At 45.3% G+C, this 27,320-nt stretch overlaps 1 protein-coding gene and 1 long non-coding RNA gene across 2 annotated transcripts in view; both read left to right on the top strand.

Moving 5' to 3' along the window:
• LOC104005428 (uncharacterized) overlaps nt 1-27,320 on the top strand; it is a 132,088-nt gene that overhangs the window by 2,147 nt on the left and 102,621 nt on the right. The window lies entirely within an intron of this gene.
• LOC112208361 (uncharacterized) lies at nt 740-27,320 on the top strand. Its single transcript, XM_063790316.1, has 4 exons — nt 740-862; nt 23,927-24,079; nt 26,476-26,619; nt 26,940-27,320. The coding sequence occupies exons 1-4, from the start codon at nt 740-742 to the stop codon at nt 27,237-27,239; spliced, it is 720 nt and encodes a 239-aa protein (XP_063646386.1). The 3' UTR covers nt 27,240-27,320.

The following is a 27,320-nucleotide window of genomic DNA, read 5'->3' as shown; positions in this document are numbered from 1 at the left end:
ACCACACCTGGTCTTCTTGTGCAAGCTGGCCTTTTTCCCATAACTCTTCTCTGGGAGAAGCACAGTGATTGAGGAGGTTGGAAATTGTACTAGGATGGCTGATGCAGTTTGGATGTTTGTCCCCTCCAAATCTCGTGTTGAAATGTGATCCCCGGTGTTGGAGGAGGGCCTCATGGGAGGTGATTGGATCATGGAGATGGATCTTTCACGAATTGCTTAATGCCATCCACTTGGTGATGAGTGAGTTTTCACTCTAGCAGTTCACGTGATATCTGGTTGTTTAAAAGAGCACGATATCTCCTCCCTCTGTCTTGTTCCCTGTCTTGCCATGTGGCATGCCTGCTCCCCCTTCACCTTCCACCATAATTGGAAATTTACTGAGGTTTCCCAGAAGCAGAAGCCGGCACTATGCCTCCTATACAGCCAACAGAATCATGAGCCAAAATAGACCTGTTTTCTCCATAAATTACCCAGTCTCAAGTATTTCTTTATAGTAACGCAAAAATGGACTAGCACAATAGCTAACTCAAAACTCTGAAATTTGACGTTTTTTGGTCCTATTTTCTTCCCTTTCAAAGTCTTCTTCTCCATTTGCTCCTGGGAACTATAGAGTCATTTATTATGAATAAGGTCCCTGAAGAAGTGATGTCACAAGGGCCTCAGGTGTGCTCCCGCCAGTTTCACACTGGTTGCCCATTTGCTTCGGGATCACAGTTTCCGTGGCTGGGTCTAGGGCCACATGATCTGTCTGATTCATGTCGTGAAGAAACCACAGCAAGCATTCATCAAGTGGCCCATCTCCCTTCCTGGGGCTCTTTGGCCCATGAACCTGCTCTTGAAGCTCTGGGATGTGGATGAGTCGGTCAGTGTGGGAGAAAGAGTGGGAGAGGAGAACGGACGATGAGCCCGGGTCACCTCTGTGCCCACAACACTCCCATTATGTCGGTCTGGATTGTAGCAGGAAACATATGGAATATGCAGTGTATTCATCTGTTTTCACACTGCTATAAAGAAATACCCAAGACTGGGTAATTTATAAAGGAAAGACGTTTGATTGACTTACAGTTCTACATGGCTGAGGAGGCCTCAGGAAACTTACAATCATGGCAGAAGGGGAATCAGGTACATCTTACATGGAGGCAGGTGAGAGAAGAGCAAAGGAGGAATTCTCAAACACTTATAAAACCGTCAGATCTCACCTGGGCGCGGTGGCTCACGCCTGTAATCCCAGCACTTTGGGAGGCCAACGTGGGCGGATCATGAGGTCAGGAGATCAAGACCATCCTGGCTAACACGATGAAATCCAAAAAAATACAAAATTGGCTGGGTGTGGTGGCACACACCTGTAGTCCCAGCTACTCGGGAGGCTGAGGCAGGAGAATCCCTGGAACCTGGGAGGTGGAGGTTGCAGTGAGCCAAGATCGCACCACTGCACTCCAGCCTGGGCAACAGAGTGAGACTCCATCTCAAAAACAAACAAACAAACACACACACAGAAAAACCCCGAAACCGTCGGATCTCATAAGAACTCACTATCATGAGAACAGCATGGGAGGAACCGCCTCCATGATCCAATCACCTCCCTCCCTTGACACATGGGGATTACAATTCGAGATGAGATTTGGGTGGGGACACAGAGCCAAACCATATCTCAGATTGGGCAATTTGAGGAAAATTTAATAAAATGGCTATTTACAAAGGTATTGGCAAGATACTGGAAAACTACAAAGGATAGTACCCCAGGGCTCACAATAGTTGACATCATTACCACCCCTAGAGTTTAAAAAGTGCACGAAGGGGAGTTCCACTTCTGTGGACACACTTCCCACTGAAACAACCATAGCTGGAGAAAATTTCTAAGAAAACTTAAAAGTTTCTGGAAATTATCTTAAAGGTATATAAAAAATGAAAAAAAATTATTCAATAAAATCTATCACAACTTGGTAAGAACAGAGAGAGTGTGTGGCATTTGAGCCATAATCTGCTCTTTCCAGCCCCGCACCTAGCTCAGCTTCATAGAAGCTCCACTGTGGGTGGATGTGGTCAAGAAGATGGGGCTTACTCTCCCTTCCGCTATTGAACAAGGGATAAGGTGTCTCACAAGAAGGCGAAGGTTGCAAGCATTTCTCATCCACTCCAACTCCAAGTTTAACGCTGAATTCCAGCTAACTGTGGCCAAGAGGCAGGAGGCTCCCTTCCTCCACCAAGCTCCCACTCATGGATGGAGACTATACACTAGGCATAACAGGTCTGGAATACAGGGGTCCTAATTGCCCTCACTCCAGCTTGCTTTCTGGGGTAAACATATATTCTGTGTCCAGTAGAAAAGCTGAGAAGATCAGAGGCTACCATTCCTGCCATGTGCCAGAGTAATGGCTCTGGCATCCAAAAACCAATCAGTGTAATAAGCCATATCAACAGAATAATGGATCAAAACACACGTTCATCTCAATAGATGCAGAATACATATATAAAACAAAATCCAACCTCCTTTTATAATAAAAACACTTACTGAACTAGGGAGAGAAGGGAACGTCTTCAAACTGATAAAAGACACCTATGTAAAACCTGCAGTTAACATTACATTTAATGGTCAATGACTGATGGCTTTTCTCTATGATCAGGAAGAAGACAAGAATGTCTGCTTTTGCCATATTTATTTAACAGTGTACTACAGGTTCTAGCCAGTGCAATTAGGGAAGAAAAATAAATGGAAAGCATCCAAATTGGAAAGGAAGTAGTAAAGCTATATCTATTAAAGATGACATGATCTTGTATATAAGAAATTCACCAAAAAAGAAAAAAAAAACAGGTAGAACTAATTGTGAAAGGAAAATAAATCTTGGTATCCTAAACTTACTAAGCCAAAGGGAAAAGTCAGGCTGGGAAGTGGGTCATGCAAGCCTGCCTCCCATTTTGGTTCCTAAATAAGATGGCTACACATGTGAAAAGCTACACACCTCCCCTGTGGGCCCCAAGATCTTTACCCTAAAGCATTTATGTTAAAGTTCACCATGGCAATGTAAATTAATAGCTTATCTTCACAGGTGCGGGGACATAGGGCATAACTCAAAGCAATCCCTCTGCCCACCTGAAACAAATGCATATCTGATTTTTTCCTCTCCCCTATCCTCTGTGTTATCTTAAGTAAAAATGCATATTCACAGAGCCAAAGACACGAATGACTCTTTTCCTCCCCCGCAACATGAAAATTGTGCATTTCTCAATATCCCACACTTTCCCCTTTAAACATTGAAGCTCTCAAAATCATCTCTCGAAAAAGGCATAGACATGTCTCCCAGGCACACCCTTAACTTTGGCAAATACACCTCCTTAAAATGATTGAGACTTGCTTTGGTCATTTTCCTTGATTGACATAGTATTGGGTCCAGCGAGGTTGCAGGATACAAAATCAACATGCAAATATCAATTTTATTTCTGTATATTAGCAATGAATAAGCCAAATACGAAATTAAGAAAACAATTTCACCTGTTATATTAGTCCATTCTCACACTACTATTAATATAAAGAACTACCCAAAACTGGGTAATTTATAAAGGAAAGAGGTTTAAGTGACTTAGTTCTGCACACCTGGAGACCTCAGGAAACTTACAATCATGGTGGAAGGTGAAAAGGAAGCGCAGACCTTCACACGGCAGCGGGAAAGAGACAGCAAGAGCAAGAGCAGGGAAAACTGCCTCTAAAACCATCAGATGGCTGGGCACAGTGGCTCACACCTGTAATCCCAGCACTTTGGGAGGCTGAGGCCGGCAGATCACCTGAGGTCAGGAGTTCGAGAAAATCCTGGCCAACATGGCGAAACCCCTGTCTCTACTAAAAATACAAAAAAACTAGCTGGGCGTGGTGGCACACGCCTGTATTCCCAGCTACTCGGGAGGCTGAGGCACCAGAATCACTTGAACCCACGAGGCAGAGGTTGCAGTGAGCCAAGATCATGCCCCTGCACTCCAGCCTGGGCAACAGAGTGAGACTCCTCAAAAAACAAACAAATAAAACAACAACAGCAAAAGAAAAACCATCAGATACCTTGAGAACTCACTCACTATCACAAGAACAGCATGGAGGTAACTGCCCCCATGATTCAGTTACCTCCCCCCAGGTCCCTCCCATGACACAAGGGGATAATGGGAACTACAACTGAAGATGAGATTTGGGTGGGGAACACAGCCAAACCATATCACCTGTAATAGTATGAAAAAGAATAAAATACTTAGAAATAAATATAATAAAAGAAGTGTAAAACTAAAACTCTGAAAACTACTCAACAATGTTGAAGAAAATTAAAGACCTAGGTAAATGGAAGACATCCCTTGTTCATGGATTGGGAGACTTTATATTATGATTGCAATACTAAAATTGACAAGCTGATCCTAAAATTCATATACAAACTTAAGGAATGCAGAATACCCCAAAACAGTCTTGAAAACAAAGGACTATAAGGATTCATACTTTCTGATATCAAAACCTACTATTAAGCTACAATAATAAACATTAGATAGACATTTCGGTAAATGGATAATAAGAGTAGACATAAAGATCAATTAAATAGAATTGAGGATGCAGAAATGAGCCCTTGCATTGACAGTCAATTGATTTTCAACCAGGGTATCAAGACCATTCAGTGGGGGAAAGAACAGTCATCTCAACAAATGATGGTTGAACAACTGTATAGCCACGTGCAGAAAAATGAAGTTGGAGCTCTATCTCAGACCACCTACAAAAATTAACTCAAAATAGATCTAAGACGTAAGTGTGAGAGCTAAGACTATAGAAAAAAATAGGATAAATCTTTATGTCCAGGCATTGGGCACTGATTTCTTAGATATGACACCAAAAGCACAAGGAACAAAAGAAAAAAATCGATAAATTGGACATTATCATAATTAAACTTTTGTTCTTTGAAAGACACCAACAAAAAGTGAAAGGAACCAAGAATTGAAGAATATTTTTACAAGTCACATGCCAGATAAAAGACTTGAATTTAAAATATATTGATAATTCTTAAAACTCAAAAATAAAAAGGCAAATAACCTGATGTTAAGATGGAGTAAGGATTTGCTCAGACGTCTCTCCAAAGAAGACAGATGTCCAAAACACACGTGAAAAGATGTTCTACGTCATTAGTCATCAGGCAAATGCAAATCAAAATCACAGTGTGATAGCACTTCACACCTACTTGGGTGGTTATAATAAAAAGGCAGCAGCAAGTGTTGGTGAGGATTTGGAGAAACTAGAGCCCTTATGCTCTGCTGAAGGACTATACCATGGTGCTGCTTTGGAAAACAGTCTGGTAACTCCTCAAAAGTCTTCATAGAGTTGCCATATGTCCACTCGTAGGTGTATTCTGTAGGTATATTCCACTTTCATTCCAAGAGAAAGGACAACGTATATCCCCACAAACGCTTGTAAGTGAATGTTCATAGCAAGCTTAATTCATAATAGCCAACAAGAAGAAAAAAACCAAATGTTCATCAACTGGCGATTGAATAAATAAAATGTGGTATATCGATGCAACAAAATATTACTCACCCGTAATGAGTAATGCTGTGCTGATACATTCTACAATATGGTTACATCTTGAAAACATATATTAAGTGAAAGAAGATAGATGCACAAAGCCCGTATTGTATGATTTTATTTACATGAAGTGTCCAGGATAGCAAGTGCATAGAGAGAAGCAGATTGGTGGTTGCCATGGGCTGGGATGTTTGGGGGAAATAGGAAATTACTGCTAATGGATCTGGGGTTTCTTTTTGGGGTGATGAAAATATTATTATTGTTTTACAGTCTCACTCTGTTGCCCAGGCTGGAGTGCAGTGGCACTATCTCGGCTCACTGCAACCTCCACCTCCCAGGTTCAAGTGATTCTTGTGGCTCAGCCTCCCAAGTAGCTGGGATTATAGGCATGCACCACCATGCCTGGCTAATTTTTTGTATTTTTAGTAGAGACAGGGTTTCGCCATGTTGCCCAGGCTGATCTGTAACTCCTGAGCTCAGGCAATCCGCCCACCTCAGCCTCCTAAAGTGATGAAAATATTTTAAACTTCTATTGTGGTGATGTTTGTACAATTGTAAGCTTTCAGTGGGTGAATTTTTGTAAGACAATTGGAGGGAATATTTAGTAGAGCCCAGTAAAGACTGCTTGGCTGGGACTCTGATCTTTCACTGAAGGGCCAGCCAGGCAGTGAGGGAGTGAGGAATCAATACTCAGAGGACCTTCCTACCCTCTCTCCCTCTGACCTCCTGCGGGGTATCCCCATTGGCTGAGCCCAGCCAGAAGCCGAGGGCAGGAAGTCTGCAGCAGTTGCTTATACAGCTGGCCTTCTGAGGCATAATGGGGAGGAGAGCATGGAGAGTGGATGGGAGGGACAAATGGAAGACACTCAGCGCACCTAGTCTGGTGACTGTGTGGTTGGGGCCCCAGTGATGGTAGAGTGGCCTCTGTGCTGCAGGGCATGTGTCACCAAGCCCTGGAAGCCCCAGGCAGGAAGGTCACCTACAGAAGAGAGGAATGTGACATTAGCCCCTGCCAAACCCACAAGAAGAAAAGTCAACACAGATCATTTGCAGCCATGAAGTGTATCAGGTTTAGAGTCCAGCCAGGCAGGCAGGCAAGAGGTGGAGAGTTCATGGGTATCAGTGAGAAAGATTTCCAGATGGTTCACCTGGCTGGAGGCCGCAGGACCTGAGGCTAGAAGATGGGCCCCAGGCGATGACGATGGCTCTGCCAAAAAGGGTCTGTGTCAGAGTTGCTGGAAAGCAGCTGCAGAAATAGGCCAGCCCTGAGCCAGCCCTCCTTGTGGCCAGGAGTCCTGGGCTTTCTGCTTAGGGTGGAAGCCAACCCTGCCCCACAGCATGAGTGGCTGCCTCTTGGAGCAGGGGTCACTGGGGTGAGAAGAACAGATAGGGAAAGGATGGGATACATTTATTATTATTATTATTCCTGAGGCATTGAACATTCAGCAGACTAGAGGAGATTACTAATTCTGATGAGTTGTCCTCTGGAGGAACTGGAGTTTGGGGGATGCTGCCATTGGACCATTGCCATTGGACATTGATGTCCATGACCAGCGAATTTTCCAATGGATCTCTTGGCAACGTCATCCCCAGTGGCAGTAGATGCTACCCGTTTGGAAAGCCAGGTAGCAATACACAATGAGGGCAATGAAACAGACAGCCTGGGACTTAGTGTTCTGGCTCTGGGAAGTTATCCTGAGGAAGTTATTAAAAAGAGGAAATAAGCTACAGCTAAAAATGGGACAGCAGCATAAAGTACAATAGCTATTCAATTCATAAATATGAAGTCTATGTAAAAGTAGTGTTTCTGAAATAACTTTGAAAAAACATGAAAAATAATATTGTGTATACCTCTTGGTTATTATATATCATAACCCAGACTAGATTTTTGGGGAAATGTTGAAAGGAAACATGCAAATGAACATTACGATAAGCTTAAAGAGCTAGATTATGGGTGAAAAGTATCTCCTTACAATATTATAAAATCAATGAAGATTTTGTTCTTCTAATCTTAGACAACTTTAACAATTCAAACTTTAAAAATAGGACACTTTTCTTTCTTTTTTTTCTCCTCCTTTTTACTAATGCTTGTGTTGGCAAGTGAATAATAAAAGAGAACATTTTTGCAAAACTTCAGAAGGGCCCTGGAGCTAAGGGCAGATACATGTTAGGGGAAATTTGGAGGAATAAAGAAAAGCTGTGAAAAATGATGGCCGTGGTAGAGGCAAAGGCAAAGGGGTTATAAATAAAGCATGGAGGAAGAGCACAGGCAGGCAGCGACCTGAGAGCAGAGCTATGGTGCTTCTAGAGCAGGGTGGCTTCCAGGCACATGACATCACTGAAGGCCGCTCTCACACTCATTAGCTGTTTCCTGAGTCAGGACATATGTCGTGGCTAACGGCGTGAGTGGAAATATAGAACAGGTCATTATGCTTTTGATTTCTGGTTTTATTTTAATTCTGTGATCTCAATGAAGCTTGCTGTATTATGAGGACTGCACATAGCAGGCGTTCCATAAATGTTTGTTGAATGAATGCTAAGTGTGCTCACTTTTCTTTACTTTATTCCCTGAGCACAGGATCTCACCTTGCTTTTACCTTCCTTGTTTTCCATCCACTCTTGCTCTTTTCCTTTTGCCTTCTATGACTCAAGCAGTGGGATCCTGTATGATTCTGTTCTCACACTGCTATAAATACCCAAGACTGGGTGGTTTATTTAAAAAAAGAGGTTTAATTGGCTCACAGTTCCACAGGCTGTAGAGGAAGCATGATTCTGGCATCAGCTTGGCTTCTGGGGAAGCCTTAGGAAACTTACAATCATGGCCGAAGGCAAAGGGGGAACAGGTGTCTCTCATGGTGGGAGCAGGAGCAAGAGAGAGTGAAGAGATGCCACACACTTTTAAACACCCAGATCTCAGGAGAACTCACTCACTATCGCGAGAACACCACCAAGGCAATGGTGCTAAACCATTCATGAGAAATCCACCCCTGTGATCCAACCACCTCCCACCAGGCCCCACTTCCAACACTGGGGATTACAATCAGACATGAGATTTGGCGGGACAGATCCAAAGCATATCAGATGGGCAGATGCTTTCAGCTCCCATGGCAATTCTGACAGAGGACAAAAGCATGTCCAGATGCTGCTCTCCCCTCATAACTTGCTCTCCCAGATCTCAGTTCAGGGGCCGGGCCAGGAGAGCCAGGGACAGGACAGCCATGTTGACCTCCAAGGAGTCCCCTTCTCTCTTTATAGTTGCCCTCCCCAGTATCATCTGTCTGCCTGAGACATCTGTTTTCTGTCCTGCAATACTTCCTGCTTGTTTATGCTGATTACTTCTATCTTCCACATTCTTCCATGCCCACAGAATCACTCAGAACCCTATCCATTCCCACTGGGTTCAGGCTCTAGTACTCTTATCTCGTTTTCTCGGATTTTCTCCTGTTGTGTTAGGTCATTTCCTCCATGCCCAGCCTTTTGGCATAGTTTTCTTGTGTGCAGGCAGCTCTCTTCTAGTCAATCACAGCCGACTTTCCCGTGGAGCCTGGGCATGGCTTCAGAGTCCTCCCAACAAATAACTTCAGCCTGCTTCTACCAAACGATCAGAGTGGGCGTGCAAGAAGAAACTTGTCGGCATTTCTGTGCTAAAATGAAGGCTGCTACCAAATTATTTGCCCCACATTTCTTGTGGTTGCCACGTCCCGTGTGCTTGATCAGGGGCCCTAATCCTGAGCATTGCCCGTCCCTCCCGTCTCCTGCCTTCTGCTTGCTCAGAGCTCTCCAACTCCAAGTACACTTTGCACCCAAGCCCGTCTGTATCACAGTGACCCCCCAAGCCTAATCCAGTTCTTATACTAGCGACACACATTGATTTCAAAGCTTGGAGCATCTCAGTGTAGCCTTATGTCAGAGTCACCAAAGTCACCTTAGGTTATTGCGAGCCTCCCGCCAGTGGACTTTTCCCACAGTGCCTAGCCCAGCCACCTTGAAAACAGTATGTGATCAGTAAGCTTTCTCAAAGGGATGACTTACACTTTCTTAGAAAAACTAGGCTTTGGAGTTGCTTAATGGAAAGTCAATATTCAGTGAGAAAAGAAACATAACAATGTTGGGAATCAAAAAGAATTAATCATGTATTTTGAGGGAACCAAGCAGAGACGGTCATGTTTTTCCTAGGCAGTTAATAGCAATGCGTTTGAGAGCCCAGGCTTGAGAATCCTGGCACTGACCGCGTGACCTTGAGCAAGGCCATAGCCCCTCTCCGAGTCTATACCTGCACCTGTAAAACTATGGTTAACAGACAGGCTGCAAGGTAAGGCTGTCTTAAGCATTGCGTTATATTATTCTTGGCTCAGGACATGGGCAAATAAAGGGTGATTTTTGTTAATTATAGGAATGCTAGGTTGGGATGTCCCATGACCTTATTCACACAGGGTTTTAAGACATGTCTTTTTTACCTTTGATAGTGGAAATCAAGCATTATACTTAACTTGAGGGAATGCAGTCTTGGGAAATAATTTCCAATGTTCTTCCCTCCCAAGTAGAGGTGAGAGGGTAAAGCCAGACATGGGTGTCTGGAGATCTTCGGTGCAATCTCAGTCTTTCCCACCAGGGGGCGCTGTGGCACCATGCAGGATCCTTAATTTCCCACTGGCTGAGGGAACGCGGACAGGCCTTGGGTTGGGCCTAACTTTTCCTCCTCTCTTTATTTTTCCTTTCCCCAAAAATTACTTTTTAAGTGGCAGTCCCTTTAAGTGTGCTTTCAGGGAGTCCCTTTCCAGGTGCTGTATGTTTGTCTAAGTCTTGACAGGCTTCCTCGCGCTGCATCCCCTTCTTGGCTCCATCCTGAATCAGGTGGTCCAAGCCGAGTGGACCTCATCCTTGTCCGTGAGGCTGGGAGAAAGGTCGTGATCAGCCTGAAGCATCCATGGAAAAACTGGATGAAGTTCCCGGGAGAGTAGGAGGGGAAGGTATCAGGAAGGCTTTCCTCTGGGCACCCCTAGGTCTTTGCGCTAGGAAGGGCGTTCTGCAGGGAGCATAGTCCGGTCCCTACAGAAACGCCAGGCGCTTCTACTGCAGGTTCCCGGGGAAACAGACTTTTTGTTCATCATAACTTTCCACAGCGTTCATGGCCTTCTCATAGGGGTGTGTGAGCCCCAGGGGTACTGAGTCCCTGGCCTCTATAGAAAACTTCCATGGCCATAGGAGGGGCCGACAGGAACCAGCTTGAGGCTGTTGCATGTCCTGGGAGGTACCTGTCTGATAAGAGTTGAGGATGCTTTTTAAACGGATTCGGCTGGATTTGAATGACCATTTATTAAGCTACCTCATTTGATTCATCTGCAATACTCATGACACCAAATGAAGAACCGAGGTTCAGAGAAGTCAGATAACTAACCCAAGGTCACACAACTCTCAGGGACTTAAACTCAGGGCTCTCTGACTCCAAAGCCCATGTTCTCAGCAGCACTGCACAGATTGAGGAGGCCCCCCACAGCACCAATGAGTGTTCACCCCAGTTATGTCCAAACTCCTGGGGATCAGTGCCAGAGACAGCCTGGAAATGGCTTTATACCCAGCCACAGCAGAATATCTGAGGCCACACTGTGAATCCATGTTCTTCCTGATAACCCTTTCAATTTTAAATGGCCTCCACACTGGGATCCACTCTGCCTACTTCCCCATTCCAAGTTCTACTCATTCCCACCCATGTCTGTTCTTCTCTTTCCAGGAGCCATTTTCTTATTAAGCACCTACTGAGTGCCAGACACTTCACTAAGTGCTGGGATACAGCGGCAAATACACTCAGCCCTCACGCTAGAGTGAACCATATTGCCTTGAGGAATTCCTTTAGTTCTCTTGGGGTTTTCTAGAATTTACTAGTCTATTTCTTTATCAATTAAGATTGCATATCAATCCCAAAACTTAGCAGATTAATACAACAGACATGGGTTATCTTATGCTTTTTGTGGCTCAGGAATCCTTGTGTAGCTTAGTTGTGTTCTCTCTATCAGGGTCACTCATGAGGCTGTGATTAAGGTGTTGTCTGGGGCTGTGGTCTCATCTCAAGGCTCAACTGGGGAAGGATCCCTTTCCTAGATCACTTATATGGTTGTTGGTAGGATTCATTGTACCCTTCCCCAGCAGGATTTCTGCTGATATTCTAGGGGAAGGGTACACAAAATGTTGCTGATGAAAAAGAGTCAAACTGTGTAAAATATTTGAAGCAATTTATTCTGAGCCAAATGTGAGGAATCATGACCTGTGACACAGCCCCAGGAGGTCCTGAAAACATGGGCCCAAAGTGGTTGGGTTTTATACATTTTAGAAAAACATAAGATATCAATCAATACAGGTAAGATATGCATTTGTTTGGTCTGGAAAGGTGGGACAGCTCAAAGCACGGTGGGGATGTGCTTATAGGTCATAGATAGATGAAAAGATTTTCTGATTGGCAATTGGTTATTATATTATCTAAAGACCTGGAATCAATAGAAAGCAGTATCCAGGTTAAGATAAGGAGCTGTGGAGATCAAGGTTCTTATTACGGAGAATAGATGGTATATGTCTCTTATTAGGCCTTAAAAGGTCCAAACTCTTAGTTAATTCTCTCCTGGATCGGGAAAAGATCTGAAAAGGGGAGACGATTCTGTATAGAGTGTAGATTTTCCCCACATGAAACAGCTTTCCAGGGCTATTAAAAATATGTCAAAGGAATATATTTTGGGGTAAAATGCTTTGATTTCTTTCAGTGCCTGCTATCTGTCATGTGATGGTATATTAGAGTCAGGTTATCTTATTGCTACAAAGAGTCTGTTTTGTCCATCTTTTTTTTTTTTTTTTTTTGAGATGGAGTCTCGATCTGTCGCCCAGGCTGTAGTGCAGTGGCACAATCTCGGCTTACTGCAAGCTCCGCCTCCCGGGTTCATGCCATTCTCTTGCCTCAACCTCCCAAGTAGCTGGGACTACAGGCACCTGCCATCACGCCCAGCTAATTTTGCTTTTGTATTTTTAGTAGAGATGGGGTTTCACTGTGTTAGCCAGGATGGTCTTGATCTCCTGACCTCATGATCCACCTGCCTCGGCCTCCCAAAGTGCTGGGATTACAGGTATGAGCCACCACACCCGGCCCCTGTTTTGTCCATCTTAACATTCCTGTTTTAATGTTAATGCTGGCTAGTTGTGCCTGAATTCCAAAGGGAGGAGAATATAATTTGGCATGTCTGAACCCCCCTTCCCATTATGGCCTGAACCAGTTATTCAGGTTTACTTTGGTATGCCCTTAGCTGAGATGTGGATTCAATTCAGTCAGTTGGGGGGCTTAGAATTTTAGTTTTGGTTTACCAAGGTTTCAGCTGTGGTATATGGGTCATCATTGTCTTACTCTTTGAACTTTTTTGTGTATCTTTTAATATTTCATAATGAATGTTTTAAAATGAAAGTATTTTAAAAATAAACCTTATGGTATTTGTGCATGACTAGACAGACACATCAGTGGAATAGAATAGAAAGTCTAGAAATAACTCAAGTACATATGGAAATTTAATGTATGATAAAGATAACATTTCAAGTGCTGGAAAAGTGATTGGATTTTTGATAAATGACACAGAGAAAATTAAATAAACATATCTCACATGATACACAATAAACTCTAAATGAATTAGAAATGTAAGTGTGAAAGATGACATCAAACAAGCACTCGGAGGCAACATGAGTGAATTCACCTATGGGGAAAAGCTTTTTCATTATGACTCAAAATCCAGATGAGATGCCAAGAAAGAAAAAACAAACAAAATTGGACATATAAACATTGCAAAGAAATTTATTGTCTTAGTTCATTTTCTGTTGTCTATAATGGAATACCTGAAACTGGGTAGTTTTTAAAGAAAATAAATTTATTTCTTACAGTTATGGAGGCTGAGAAGTCAAAGGTCAAGGGGCTGCATCTTGTGAGGGCCTTCTTACTGTTGGGGACTCTCTGCAGAGGCCCAAGTTGGGGCAGGACATCACATAGTGATGGGGCTGAGTGTGCTAGCTCAGGTTTTTCCTCTTCTTCTTGTAAAGTCACCATTTACCCATTAATCCATGAATGGATCAATGTATTTAAGAAGGAAGAGCCTTAATGACCTAATCATCTTTTAAAGGTCCCACTTCTCAATACTGCCATATTAGGGATTAAGTTTCAATATGAGTTTGGAAAGGACAAATATTCAAACCATAGCACCTATGTATACAAAAAAAATTGCCATAGCTACTGTTTTTAAAAACATAGTGGAAAGTAGCTGCAATGTATATCAGAGACACTGGGTTAATTGCACTAATAAATAAAGAATTCTTAAAGATTGGGGAAAGACAAGTGAGGAACTGCCATACTGATGATAGTATAGTTTTTGAAACTCTCTGAATTCCCCCATAAGAATAGACAGAAAACTAGATAGAGAATCAGAAAGCCATGGATGACATAAACAATAAAGCTAGGTCACAAGGCATTCTTAGGAACATCAAAATATAAGCAGATGGGAATAAACCATTAACAGCCTGAAGACTTGTAAGTTTGTGTGTTTGTGCAAGAAATAACATAAGAAAGCAACAGGACTGAGAAGGGGAGAACCCCAAGGTAGCCAAAAGGTTTTCACCATAAAGCATAGAAAGATGATTTGAGCACAGCAGCTGAAGCTGAGAGGGGCATTGCCAACTTTAGTAGCAATGATTGCAGTTGTCGCTGCTAAAGTTTGAAGGGACCAGAGCTGTCTAGACCCTGTTGACCCTCAAAATTATTCACAAGGGCTTTCTTCCAGGACAGGGCCCCATGCCCAGAAGAAACATCTAGGGGTGGAATAAACAGTTTGAAGAAAAGGGGCAGTTGAGAAACAGGAAAGAGAAGGTTCAGATACGGCTGGAAGAAGGAAACAGCCAGGAAATTTCTAAAGCCAAGCTGCATGTTTTTAAAACACACCACAAAAATACACAGCAGAGGGAGCTCTGTGGAGTCAGAAAAGCTGGTGAGCCATGATTCTTTCTAAATGATCAAGGAAACAACATCACATAAAAATGAACAACAGAAAGAGATTAATAGAAAATCCCATACAGATTCTATATAAAAAATTGAGGAAAATAGACCAAAAACCCACTAGAAAGATGGGCAAACACATGAACAATTATCCCCCACCAGTGTACAAATGAATACCTAAGAAAAAATGTTCATCTTTATCCATAACATAAAATAAAAGAGTGAGATATTGGTTTTCACACATCAGATTGGCAAAAATTCAAAAGCTTGACCACAAGCTGCATTACTGTGGCTATGGGGACAAAGCTGCTCCCTTTCATCCTTGGGGGAGAGCGACATGGTACTATTCCATGAAGGGGAACTTGACACCATATAACCACCATATGCATGCCTTTCCTGTAAGAGGTTGAAGAGTGTTTCCCCCCAAATTCATGCTCACCTGGAACCTGTGAATGTAACCTCATTTAGTTATAGGGTCTTTGCAGAAGTAATCAAGTTAAGATGAAGTCATACTGAATTAGGGTGGATATTAAGCCCAATATGACTGGTGTTGTAAGAATTGAAAAACAGACACAGACACACAGGGAGATGTTCATGTGATGATAGGGGCAGAGGATGGAGTGATGTGTCTACAAGCCAAGGCATGCCAGGGATTGCTGGCAACACCAGAAACTGGAACAGGCAAGGAAGGATTCTTCCCTGTAAACTTCCTGGAGAGTACAACCTGGCTGACTCCTTGATTTTGGAATTCTAGCCTCCAGAGCTGTGAGAGAGTAAGTTTCTGTTATTTTTAACCACAAAGCTTGTGGCGCTCTGTTACGGCCGCCTCAGGTGACAGATACATTTATCCTTTGGCCCAACAATCCTCTTCTACAAAATAGCATTCACAATTGGATTCACTAAGGCATTATATGTAATTGAAAACAGCCTAAATGCTGAGCCATAGAAGATTGGCTGAACTATGGCACATTCTCTCAATAGAGTGCTATATAGCTTTAAAAAGGAGTGAATACTATCATCATCAGCTGTGAAAAATTGACTCCAAAGATGGTGCCCTATGCACGTGCAGCCAATCACATCAAGAGCCTGAGATGACCTTGCATTTTACTTTGCCCAGTAGAACATAGAAGTGAATTCAGTTCTTTAAGAAAACTAGTCTCTAAAAGGACTGACAACTTCTACCTTCTCTCTCAGATATTATATGAAAGATGAGGAAAGATATGGAATATGGCCAGTGCATCTGTAGGGGTGGAGAGAAAGCATTCCTTCCACCCTCTCTGAAGTTTCACTGAAATGACTGACAATAGACAGATTCATAGGAGAAAAATGGCTTACACATTTATTAAGGTGCATATGGCCATGGGAGTCCTACCAATAGGAGACTCAAAGAAGGGCCAGATGGTTGAGGCTTGTATATCCTCTTCATAGGAGACAGGGAAGTGGGGGACTGTAGGAAATTTCAGAGGGGTAGTAAATGATGTCTAAGGAAAATGAGTGAGCCCAAAGAATAGATAATAGCCTGGGACAAAGTTCCTCTGAGTTCTGGGGCAGGTGGCAGGAGGGTGAGGGGCAGAACTACACTGTGAACGAAGGTTGTCTTCTTATGCAGGTAAAGTCTCCCAGGTAATCTCTTGGAGCTGTCCTCAGACGAATAGGTGAAAAGTCTGTCTGGCATGGTGATGATTCCCAGTCTTTTCTCTTCTCCAGTAGTTAATCTTTCCTGGTTATTTGATGAGATTCCTAGGAAGAGTGTCTTAAGACAATTACATCTCTAGCCAGGTGCAGTGGTAAAACTTAGATAGAGAAATTGCAGAAAGAGTCCTTGCTGGTACTTCAGGAAAGAAAGAGGATCAGATAGACTAGACAGGGGGTTGAAAGGAGACTGGAGAAAGACCTTAGTTCTAAAGCTTATTTTTGAGGCCTTTTAATTTCCTTTAACTCAAAAACCCTCAGCATACCAAAGTGCCATATTTTGGGGTACTGTTTTCTGAGCCTCAACTCACGCAAGAACGTCTTGAGGTATCATGGTCAAGGACATTGAAATAATGGTCTCTTTGGCAAGTGTAACCCTGAGGGAAGACAGAAAAGCCCCTGACTCTCCTGGCCAGGGGTAAGGAATGTGGTGGGGGCCTTCAAGATCATGTAAGTCCTGGCAGGGCATGGTGGTTCATGCCTATAATCCGAGCACTTTGGGAGGCCAAGGTGGGAGGATCATGAGGTCAGGAGACTAAGACCATCCTGGCCAACATGGTGAAACCCTGTCTCTTCTAAAAATACAAAAATTAGCTGGGCATGGTGGTGCGTGCCTATAGTCCCAGCTACTTAGGAGGCTGAGGCAGGAGAATCGTTTGAACCCAGGAGGTGGAAGCTGCAGTGAGCTGAGATCACACCACTGCCCTCCAGCCTGGGTGACAGAGCAAGACTCCATCTCAAAAAAAAACAAAACAAAAAACATCATGTAAGTCCTTCATTCCCACTCTGTACCACCCACAATGACCTTCTGGTTGGAAGTTGGTTCTCAGGAGGCCATCCACAGGCAGGAATGGACTGGTGGGAGGTGTCTGGTTAATCTGAGAACTGACCTGTGTCTTCAGCTGCCACCATCTGCTGAGGTTCTGTCCAGAGGCTCTCTGGAGGGCCCTGTCACACCCAGCCCTCCCGCCTGTGAAGTCAAGGTGCATTTCGTTTTCCTTCCCAGAAGGCTCAAATCCACATGATTTGAATTCTTTGAAGAGTTCAATCATTGGTGAACATAATTTGGGTGGATAGTAAAACGTTGTACCCTTGCCCAAAGGAAGAGGAAAGTGCTCATGTTTTTACAAACATAATAATTTCCTTTTGGAGCTACTTATTTTGCAATAGTCTATAAGCAGAACTTTGTGGTAAATGACTTTTCTGATATCCACCAGCAAATCCTGTGGCCCACTCACACACATGCCAGCTTAGATGACTGTTGATACAATGTTTTCACTTCCCTATCAAGGGGACAAACCAGGGTGAAGTTCTGGAATTTGAGATGATTGATAACATAGCTCTGGTAAAACAGATGGTCTTCAATGGAATATGATACTGATGTTAATTATGGGATTGGAAAATAAAGTTCTTTACAGAAAGTGAGTAGGCCAAAGTGGCATTATGCATACAATTATAGGATTTTGATGATTTTGCTGTTTTGTTAAATAGCAATCTCACTGCAGAATTTAAATGTAATTGCTCCTATCATAGAGCCCTGTTCTCCTAAAGGGAGGTCAGTTGCTGGTTGTGTAATAAGGATTCTGGTTGGCCTTTGTGGCAGGTTCCTCAAAAGAACCTCTAAAGCTTAGGATTACCTCGCCCGGTAATCTAATCTGCTTTCTTTCTGTCAGTGGAGCTGGAAGGAACCGAGAGGCTGGTGAGACATTAGCCCGGCCTTGAAGACATCGGCTCCACCGAGCAGCAAGCAGGCCCCAGTGGTCTCTGCTCTGCCTGGAGGGGGACAAGGGTGGGGATGCAATTTGGGGCTGAAGCTTACACCCCAGTGCTTCCCTGAGAAGCCCCGATGCTATGGGCCAAGATAGGGTCCCGGCTGCAGGCAGGCTTCCTGCGTGGGCTCACGTGAAGTCACACAGCTGGTGTCTCGTTGTCCATCGTTGACCCAGTTTCCTCGAGGTTGGCTCCCTCTCAGACAGGCCCTCCGCCCGGTACTGCGGCAGCGATAGCCTCGCATCTTCTCAGGCTAGTCCAGCAGGAAGGGGGGAGACTCTCTTTTTGGGGAGTCCCAGCCCCGGCAGTGTCATGTGCCCACGTGGACCAATCACTATGGTGACGGTAGTGAGATGCTCTGATTGGCTTAGACCCAGGTCATGTAATCGACCCAGCCCAGAGTCCCCGGGCTTAGAGGCAGGGCGGAGTGCTTTCCCAACTTAAGTGTGGATGGAGTTACCAGGCGGATCCGTTGTAGGCGTCAAGATCAGCGGATGACAACCAACATTTGTAGAGTGGTCACTGCCTGCAGTAGGGATAATGATGTCCAACCTCCAAGTTGTTGAGCGAGTTCAATGAATTAATACATGTAAAGTAGTTAGAACAGTGCCTGGTGCACAGCAAGCTCTCAGCAAATGTCCACTGTTTGCCAAGCAGCAGTCTCAGCTCCTCTTGCACCATATTACTTCATCCTTACGGCAGCCCCATCAAGTGAGTGCTGTTTTCTCCACTTTACAAATGAGGAAACCGAGGCTCAGAGGGGTTAGGTAACTTACCTGAGGTCACACAGCTAGTGAGAGATGGAGTCAAGATTTCAACCAGGACAGTTTGACCTCAGAGTGTGGGTGCTTAATCCTTCCACAATGCTACTGCAAGAGGGATGCCCGTTCTGTATACATGCCCGTTCTATATATTAGAGCCAATGGCAGTAGGCTGGACGGAAGTGTATTTAAAGCACCCCATAATATAATAGTATAAATAGGATTCTCCCAGTGGTCAATTTTCATCCTGGTTTTAATTTGGAAACCCTTTAAAACTACATTAATGCTTTTCAGATACAATTCTGAAACATGAGGACCATCAATACCTGTCATCCCAGCAGCCAGAAAGAGTTAATGTAGCTTCCAAGGCTTTGTAACTTACAACGAGGGAGGAACTTACATGCTGGGAAAGTGTAATTCAGTGAATAATGGGAATCTGGATTAATTCCCAAATAAAGTTGTTATCATAAGATTTTATGAAGAGGGAAAAAAGACATTTAGCAGAATCTCCAGGGGCAGATATTAGACATGAAAATCAAACTTTGCAGTGCTTTAAATGTTATTTATCACGTCTTTTTCTTTTCTGCATCTGGCGTCTGGAGCCCCAGGCCTGTGATCATATTGTTTTAAATGGACAGGATCACAAGTGGCTGCTCTCACGTGGAAGTAAGGGCAGGGAAAGACAAATGAGGCACAGATGAGACACGAATGTGTTCTGTGTTTGTGAACACAGAACACAGGATGTAGGTGGTATGCCCAGCTCAAGTTCAGCACTGAAAACCCTTTTCTGGGAGCTTAACATCAGGATTTTTTCATTAAGTCAATCAGAGGATACTGGGAAGTTAAACAAAGTAGTCCTTTCCCCCCTTTATCTACTTGTATCCCAGGATCAGTGGGGCTTAACTGTGTGTGAATTGGGGTGATGAGGTGTCAGCTTTTGTTCATCCCCTGCAGGGGTCCTGGTCAACTTCTAGGAGAAACCTTCAGCCAAGGGACATGGGGAGCTGCTTCCCATCTAAACAGAAGCCAAGCCAAAACAACTGCCATTGTGAGCTCAGCCGGGGTCAGCGTGTGCCATGCTGTCTTTGCGTGGAGTTTCAGGGAGGCCCCTAATGACACCAGTAATTCCTTCCAGCAGGTTGCAAATCCTGAGATTCCTTCAAAACTAGTCCATTGGAGGCCAGGCGTGGTGACTCATGCCTGTAATCCCAACACTTTGGGAGGCTGAGGTGGGTGGGTCACATGAGGCCAGGAGCTTGAGACCAGCCTCACCAACAAGGCGAAACCAGGTCTCTACTAAAAGTACAAAAATTAGTGGGACATGGTGGTGCACATCTGTAATCCCAGGGAACCCAGGGAACTAAGTTCAGCCAGCAACCTAGCAGAGCAGGGACGGGCCTTCCCCAGAGCTCCAGGAATGGATGCAACTTGCCAATACTTAGATTTTAGTCCAAAGAGATCTGTACTGAACTACCGACCTGCAGAACAGATCACAGACTTATGCTGTTTTAATCCACAACATTTATGCCAATTAGTTACAGCAATCAAAGGTTCACACTGGGGTACAGAGGAAAGCTGTGCCTGCCTCAAAGTGGCCCCATAGCCTGAGCCCTGTGGTGAGAGGGCTTTGGGCAGAGCATGATGGAGCAGTTTTTGGGTGTGCCCAGGTTCCCAGGTATGATGCCCAGTGGGTGACAGGGCGTTTCGCCTACCTTGGTACGGAGCGCAGCCTGGCCACAGCAAGGACAGGTGCTCAACACCATAGGGTCCTCAGGAGTCTGCCCCGAATGTTCTCCCAGAGGGCATCTGCAGCCATGGTGGAAGGGGGTGCAGCCCTCCTCAGCTCTGTGACCAGCAGGTGGTAACAAAGAGAGCTCAAGAAAAGATGCTCAGAGATGCACAAATCTAACTGTGGGCCTTGGCAGGGCAGCTTCGCTGCTGCTTTACATGGAAGGAGTTAGAAGCTAGTAGAACTTGAGTATCTACAGCAAGCTGATCATGTTAGGGAAATTCAAGATAAGCACATTTTCAACCTCTGTGAGCCTTGGTATCCTCATCTGTACAATGGGAAAAATAATAGTTCCCAAAGAGTTATTATGAGAATGAATTAAACACCATGAGCCCAGGTGCCTGCCTATACCCGGTGCATGGAGCCACTTTGTTCCGGTTCCTTCCTCCATCTCCCCATCTTGTCTCTGACTGTGGTTTATTCTGGGATGACACCCCGGCTGTACCTGTTTGCTTCAGACCTTGGCAGAGCTTATCATGGCACTTCACGAGGCACCTTTGTTTGTCCAACGTGGAGCTATGCCAGCATCTGCAGTTGCCTTGGCTGAGATGCCTCCACTGCTCCCGGGTGCAGGATGGGTCCTCATGTGGAGGGATGCGGAGTTTCCCCGTGGGTGGGGCAGCGCTTTCCGTGCTCCAGGTGTTTGTGGTTGAAGTCGACTGTGATTATAGACTAGGGGTGGTGGGCTGCTGGGAGGGTTCCTGTTCTGGGGATTGCCCAGACCCACTACGTTATGCCGAAAAAATCCCAGCAAGTTGCTGAAGGGGGGTGTAGGAGTGAGGAGAGAGAGATTTTGAGCAAAATGGGCATGTGGAGGGACTGTGTGTGTGGGCGCTGTGTAGGGCAACGGTCCCCCGGGGGTGGCCCCAGACAGACCGTGTGGGTGGCACATCAGCTGTAATGGGACACCTGGGCCTTGGGCTCAGGCCAGCAACTTAATGTTCAGTCTTAATTCCAGAAAGTGGGACGAGCCTACTGGGGCAAGCCTGAGATGGGTCTGAGCCCTCGAGTGGGAAGGGTCTGGTAGGGTGGGAAGAATGCAAGATGGGCTTGGGAGGAGAGGCCAGCCCGAGTGTGATAACCAGGTTTCAGCAAGCGCGGGGACCCTGACATTGTGTTCTTGGGAAATGCAAAAGGCAGACCACAAGGTGGTGCTCACTACAAAAGAATTCCACGACCAGGCAAAACCCGGAGAGTGCCAGCTTTTTATTCACCCCGGATTTTTGAAAACAGCAATATGGACAAAAGATATTTGAGGCTCTCCTGGGCATGCTTTCCCTTTTCTTCTTTTATGGTGTTTTTCTAGTTTGTTTCAGGCAATCTCGCCCTGCATTATTGGGAAGTCTTGTTCAGAACAGTTGGTGTCTTCACAGTGACCGTAAGCACTAATGAATACACACACACACACACACACACCCTGCGATAGGTGGCTTTCTAGATCGATACCCCCACCCCAGGGCACTGAGAGGGGTAAAGTCAGAGCCGGGCAGGGTGTCCTTCAGGATGTGACCCTGTGATTTTGTCCTCTTCCTGAAATTCTCAGGATAGGGAGGATTTCAGTTTGATGCAAATACTCTATTTCTATAACACATATTTTTGCTTTTTTGTACCACACAATCCTCCATCGTCTCTCACTTTCCCCACACACTATTACATGTGTCATTAACTCTCAAGGTCCTGCCAAGACAAGCAGCTCCCCTTCAGCTGTTGAGAGCGATATGGGACTCACCCTGCCCAGCGCATTGCCATGAGGTGAAGCCCGGGGGGCGGGGGCAGAGGTGTGCTGGGAAGGAGCCCAGACCTTGTTAACTTTGCATACAAAAGTGTTTTGTATCCGTGTGGAAACTCACATAAGCAGCAACTTATCATAGTTTTTTCCTTCTTACGTCTCTTGGTGTATTGTATATGTGTGAATGTGTGTAAATACAATGTTAATTTCAGTGCAGTCTGAGATACCCTCACTGAATCCTGCCCACCTCTCCCAGCCAGGCTGATTCAAGGGGGCCCTGCCCCGCATCCTTCCTGCTCTACCGGCCATCGCGACGCCACCTTCCATGAGCTCCATTTCCAGGACTGGCCCATCTGGGCATCACAGTCCCAACCACAATGCGTGTTTGGTCCTTGGGGCTTCCTGGATAACTTGGAGCTTTGTGAGAACTCCAAAAGTATTTCTTCTGAAGAACCAAACCCATGTTTCATAGGCGACACACAGTTTGCTCCTTTCAACATGCACACAAAACACACATGCATGAAACAGCAAATGAGAGCAGCCTCGGCATGATCTGAGAGTCTGCCAGTCCCTTCCTCACCAGAGCAGGGCTCAGAACCATACTCCTCACATCCTCGGATTCTGGGGTGCAGCCCTCAGGGACAGCTTGGGGCTGAGGCCAGAACACAGTCGGCAGGGCCCAGAGCTTCTCCCCTGACCCCACCTGGCACATGGCTCAGAGCCAGTGGGGCTGGCCAAGGGTTGCTTTTCCAGTATGGTTTGCTCATTTTCTTTTGCTGCTCTTGTTCTCGCTCTCACCTGTACTCTCTGCTCTGTCCCTGCTCCTCAAGGGTTTCAAGATCAAGATGCTTATTGTCGAGAACTGTCTTCCTTTCAAAAATGGCTTACAGTTCTGGCCTCCAAATGCAGGATTTTAGCTACACCGCCACATCATTCAACATTTAAAAAACAAAACAAAAATAGTTCACATTATTATAATTTTTCCATTTGCTAATGGGCAAATGAGGAGGGTCGAAAGTGCAACTGCCTGCAGAACACCTTGACAAAATCTGCAGAGAAAAGGTTTCATTTCTGTTTTTAGGCAGGAACTAGAAAATGCTGTGGCTCATGACTCCTGTAGACGCTCCTCCACCACTGAGCTGGGCTTCGCTTTATAGTGGGCTCATGGGTTCCATTTAAAATATTAACCCTCAGCAGAAACTCAAATTTCAGGTGGATTTAGAGTTTCCTACGGCTGTTGCTTCACATGTCATCTGGAGAAGGCCCCCTGTGCAGTCTTTGCAACTTTCCACAGATAAAGGTGAAAATAATGCAAGAGGAAAACAGATGACGGCCTTTCCCTAAGGCAGAAACTGGGAAGAAGGGAAGCCTGAGAGGAGCAAAAGGACCTGATGCCATGAATGGCCTCAGTGTGAAATGCGGAGGGCCTCAGTTTGTGTCCCAGCACAGAGACTCTCTACACAAGGTTTTGTTCTTGTTTGTGTTTTTAACTTTTCTCCCATCCCCTGATGGAGACACCTGTGCCTGAGCTCCAGGGGAACTCGGCAGCACCCATGCTCCATTCCTTTGATGCTTCTGTGAGTTGAGCAGAAAGACTTTCTTCTCATTTCTATCAATCACCTTTCTTTGCTCTCAGCCCACTCACTTCCCCATCTTCTACACCTCACGGAAGCAGGAAGGAGGGGCTGCCGAGGACCCCAGGAATGCGGCCCCAGGAGTCACCATGCAGATGAAGAAGGGAGGCGCCCTCATATTCGGGCAGCCTGGGAACTGGGATGTGTTCCATGCAGTGACAGCTCCCAGCGCTCTGAAGCCATGACAGCGGAGGAGGCAAGGCAAGACCCCTCCTGCAGAACAGCCACCTGCAGGGGAGATCTGGCGAGGAGTAAGAATCGGGTAGATTTACGCCAGGTCCCCTAAGAGCGGTGCAAAGAAATGGATCAAATAGGCAAGCATTTCATCAGGGAAAATGCCTAAGAGAAATGCGGGGGGAAGCTGGGTGCAACTGGAATAGCCTTCAGACTGTGGTGTGAGTCTGACCCCAGTGAAGGAAAGAGGAGGGATGGCTGCAAGGAGGTGGCCCCAGGAAAGTTCTGCAAAGCCACCGGGCATCCTCAACCCTGAACCAGAGGACTCAGCCCAGCCTCTCCCCAGAGTGGACCTGCCCTGCCTTGCTCAGACACTGGCTGGGAGCAGCCTGTGAGAAACGTGACTGCATGCAAATATTTAACAGTCAACAAGCCACAGCTGAGGAAACATGGCCACACAACCGTATTAGTCCGTTCTCGCACTGTTACAGAAAAATACCTGAGACTGGGTAGTATATGAAGGAAAGAGGTTGAATTGGCTCACAGTTCCACAGGCTGTACAGGAAGCATGGCAACATCTACTTCTGGGGTGACCTCTGGGAGTTTTTACTCATGCTGGGGGCAATGAGGGAGCAGGCATTTCACCTGGCAGGAGCAGGAGGAAGAGAGAGTGGGGAGGTACCACACATTTTTTTTTTTTTTTCGAAAAGAAGACTTGCTCTTTCGCCCAGGCTGGAGTGCAGTGGCATGATCTCACCTCACTGCAACCATTGCCTCCTGGATTCAAGCGATTCTCCTGCCTCAGCCTTCCGAGTAGCTGGGATTACAGGCACGTGCCACTACGCCCGGCTAATTCTTTTATTTTTAATAGAGATGGGGTTTCATCATGTTGGCTAGGCTGGTTTCGAACTCCTGACCACAAGTGATCCACCCATCTCGGCCTCCCAAAGTGTTGGGATTACAGGTGTGAGCCACTGCTCCCAGCCTGCACACTTTTATACAACCAGATCTTGTGAAAACTCTTGTCACTATACAGTACCAAGGGGAGATGGTGGTAAACCATTCATGAGAACTCTGCCTCCATGATCCAGTCATCTCCCCCAGGTCCTCCCTGACACTGGGGATTACAGTTCAACATGAGATTTGGGAAGGGACACGAGGCAAATCATATCAACAACCATTTGGAAAGTCATATGCAATGGGAGAGAGAAATCATGGGAAATAATATAAAATGAATTCTTTTCAGCAATGAAATCTGCTGACATCAAGATAAATACATATATACATGCATATATATACACACACATATATTTAATATGAAGTCTGCTTTAAACTCAAACAATAGAGAGATGGATTTATGCATATCTGAAAATGAGCACTATACCTCTATTAAATAGGTAATATTGAAAAATACCCGATGGCATAGAATAATGTTCTGAAATGAAAATAACAGGTGAAAAGCAGTAAATACAAAGTAAAATGTCATGTTTCATAAAACTTCTTACCAGTGGTTCTCTCTGTGTGATGGGATTACAGATGATTTTTGTTTTTTACTATTTTCTTACAAAAAGATCATATGTCGTTTTGTACCTTCAAGAGATTTTAAGAGCACCATCGCATGCGTCTGGCTCTCCTAGTATGTCAAGGTGCCTGCCTCTCATCCGTGGGGTTGCAGGTCGGCACTGCTGGGGGAGTGGAGAGTCTATGCTCCATCTGTACGCTGCTGCCTCTGCTGCAATGAAGTTTATGAGGGAGCCTCCAGCCACTGGGGACTGGGGTCTTATTGTCCCTCTGCTCCTCCTCTAGGCAGAACTGAGTGCCCCCGGAATTGACATCTCCCGGGGATGGGATTGAGAGTGCCGGGAGGCAGGATATGCCAGCCTGAGTTCACAGCCCTTGCTGGCCCCTCTGGGTAGGGGCTGAGCTGGGCTTCATGTTATCCACCTCGGGGGTCAACCAGTGCTGCCCCCAGCATGGTTTGCAGCAATCCCCTTCTGCTTGTCAAATCTCCAATAGCCCCCTCCCTCTGCAGGCTGCCCAGCACCAGAAAACACGCTGGGCAGGTTCTCCCAGGTTGTACTCCAGGCTGAGCACAGATGCATGTGGCGTCCCCACTGCCAGCACTGTTAATTAAGCCATGTCCAAGGACCCACAACACCACACAACACCTAGGTATTAAGCAGACCCATTGGAATGTAACTCCAGTGAATGCATTCCCGTCTTGTTACATGATTCCGTGAGGTTCTATACACAAAGACCCTAATCTGTTAACTACTCTTTGGGGCTATAAAGTAATCTCCCTGCCAGTGATCTGGATTTTTTAAAAAATGGATTATTCATCTCTAAGGTTTTTGGCCCCTGTCTTTTCTGACCATAGGGGAAAAAGTCTGGCAGAAGCAAGCCTTGGCTGGCCATGTGCACCTCATTCCATGCCATTCCAACCGTTGCTGTGCTCCCAGGCTTATATAAGAAGAACCAGTTTTCCCACTTCATGATTTTGCAGCTTAATGGGATGGATATGGTATGGCTTACTTAGAGGCCTAGTCTCATTTTGACAGTCTTTTGTGCACTTTACATATTCCAGGCACTTTCATTATTACTGGAAAAGTGAAAGTGGACATTGGCAATGGGTTGGCCTCCACAAAAAGCCATGAGAATCAAACTATATAAACCAAGCTAGGAATGCCCAGCCAAGTTTATTCTAAAGCATTACCTCATATTGCTGGACAGCTGTCTTTTGGCTAAAACTGGGGGAAATGTCAATTCAATTCCTATTTTAGGGGTCAGAGTTATAGAACATTAATGAAAGCACTGAGCTGTACTTACTGTATCCATCAACAGGAAGAGAATAATTTAGCATCTAGACAGGCACAATCGCAGACGTACACAGAGGCTGGAAGACGGTGCACACCATTGAGATACGTGTCTCATCCAGCCCGCCACATGCAGCCGGAACCAGGCCACCGCCTGGGTGTCCCTTGTGTCCTGTCCTCCTACCTCTTCTCTCTGGTCCCCACATTCCTTCCAGAGTTTCTCATACATGGATTGCTCCCAGGCTCCCTTCCATTGGGGGCCAGAGGTTCTCACAGAGCACAGAGAAGGAGACCATTGGCCCCTGGGACCATCAGGGGAATGATCTAGAAGTCAAGCAAATGTTCTAGCCCTTCAGGGTCTTCAAGGTGAGTCACTTGGGGTGAACCAAACATTTCTTATGCACACAAT

Source organism: Pan troglodytes, chromosome 13 (genome assembly GCF_028858775.2).
Source record: "Pan troglodytes isolate AG18354 chromosome 13, NHGRI_mPanTro3-v2.0_pri, whole genome shotgun sequence".
NCBI classification, from domain to species: Eukaryota; Metazoa; Chordata; class Mammalia; order Primates; family Hominidae; genus Pan; species Pan troglodytes.
This window is presented reverse-complemented; position numbering and strand designations above follow the sequence as displayed.

Excerpts from the sequence above, each read along its gene's own strand:
- LOC112208361 (XM_063790316.1), top strand. The coding sequence starts at position 740 with ATGATCTGTCTGATTCATGTCGTGAAGAAACCACAGCAAGCATTCATC. Across the intron at positions 863-23,926 it reads TCTGGGATGTGGATGAGTCG|CCCACTCACTTCCCCATCTT; the intron begins GTCAGTGTGGGA and ends CTTTGCTCTCAG. Across the intron at positions 26,620-26,939 it reads AGCTTAATGGGATGGATATG|GAAGAGAATAATTTAGCATC; the intron begins GTATGGCTTACT and ends ATCCATCAACAG.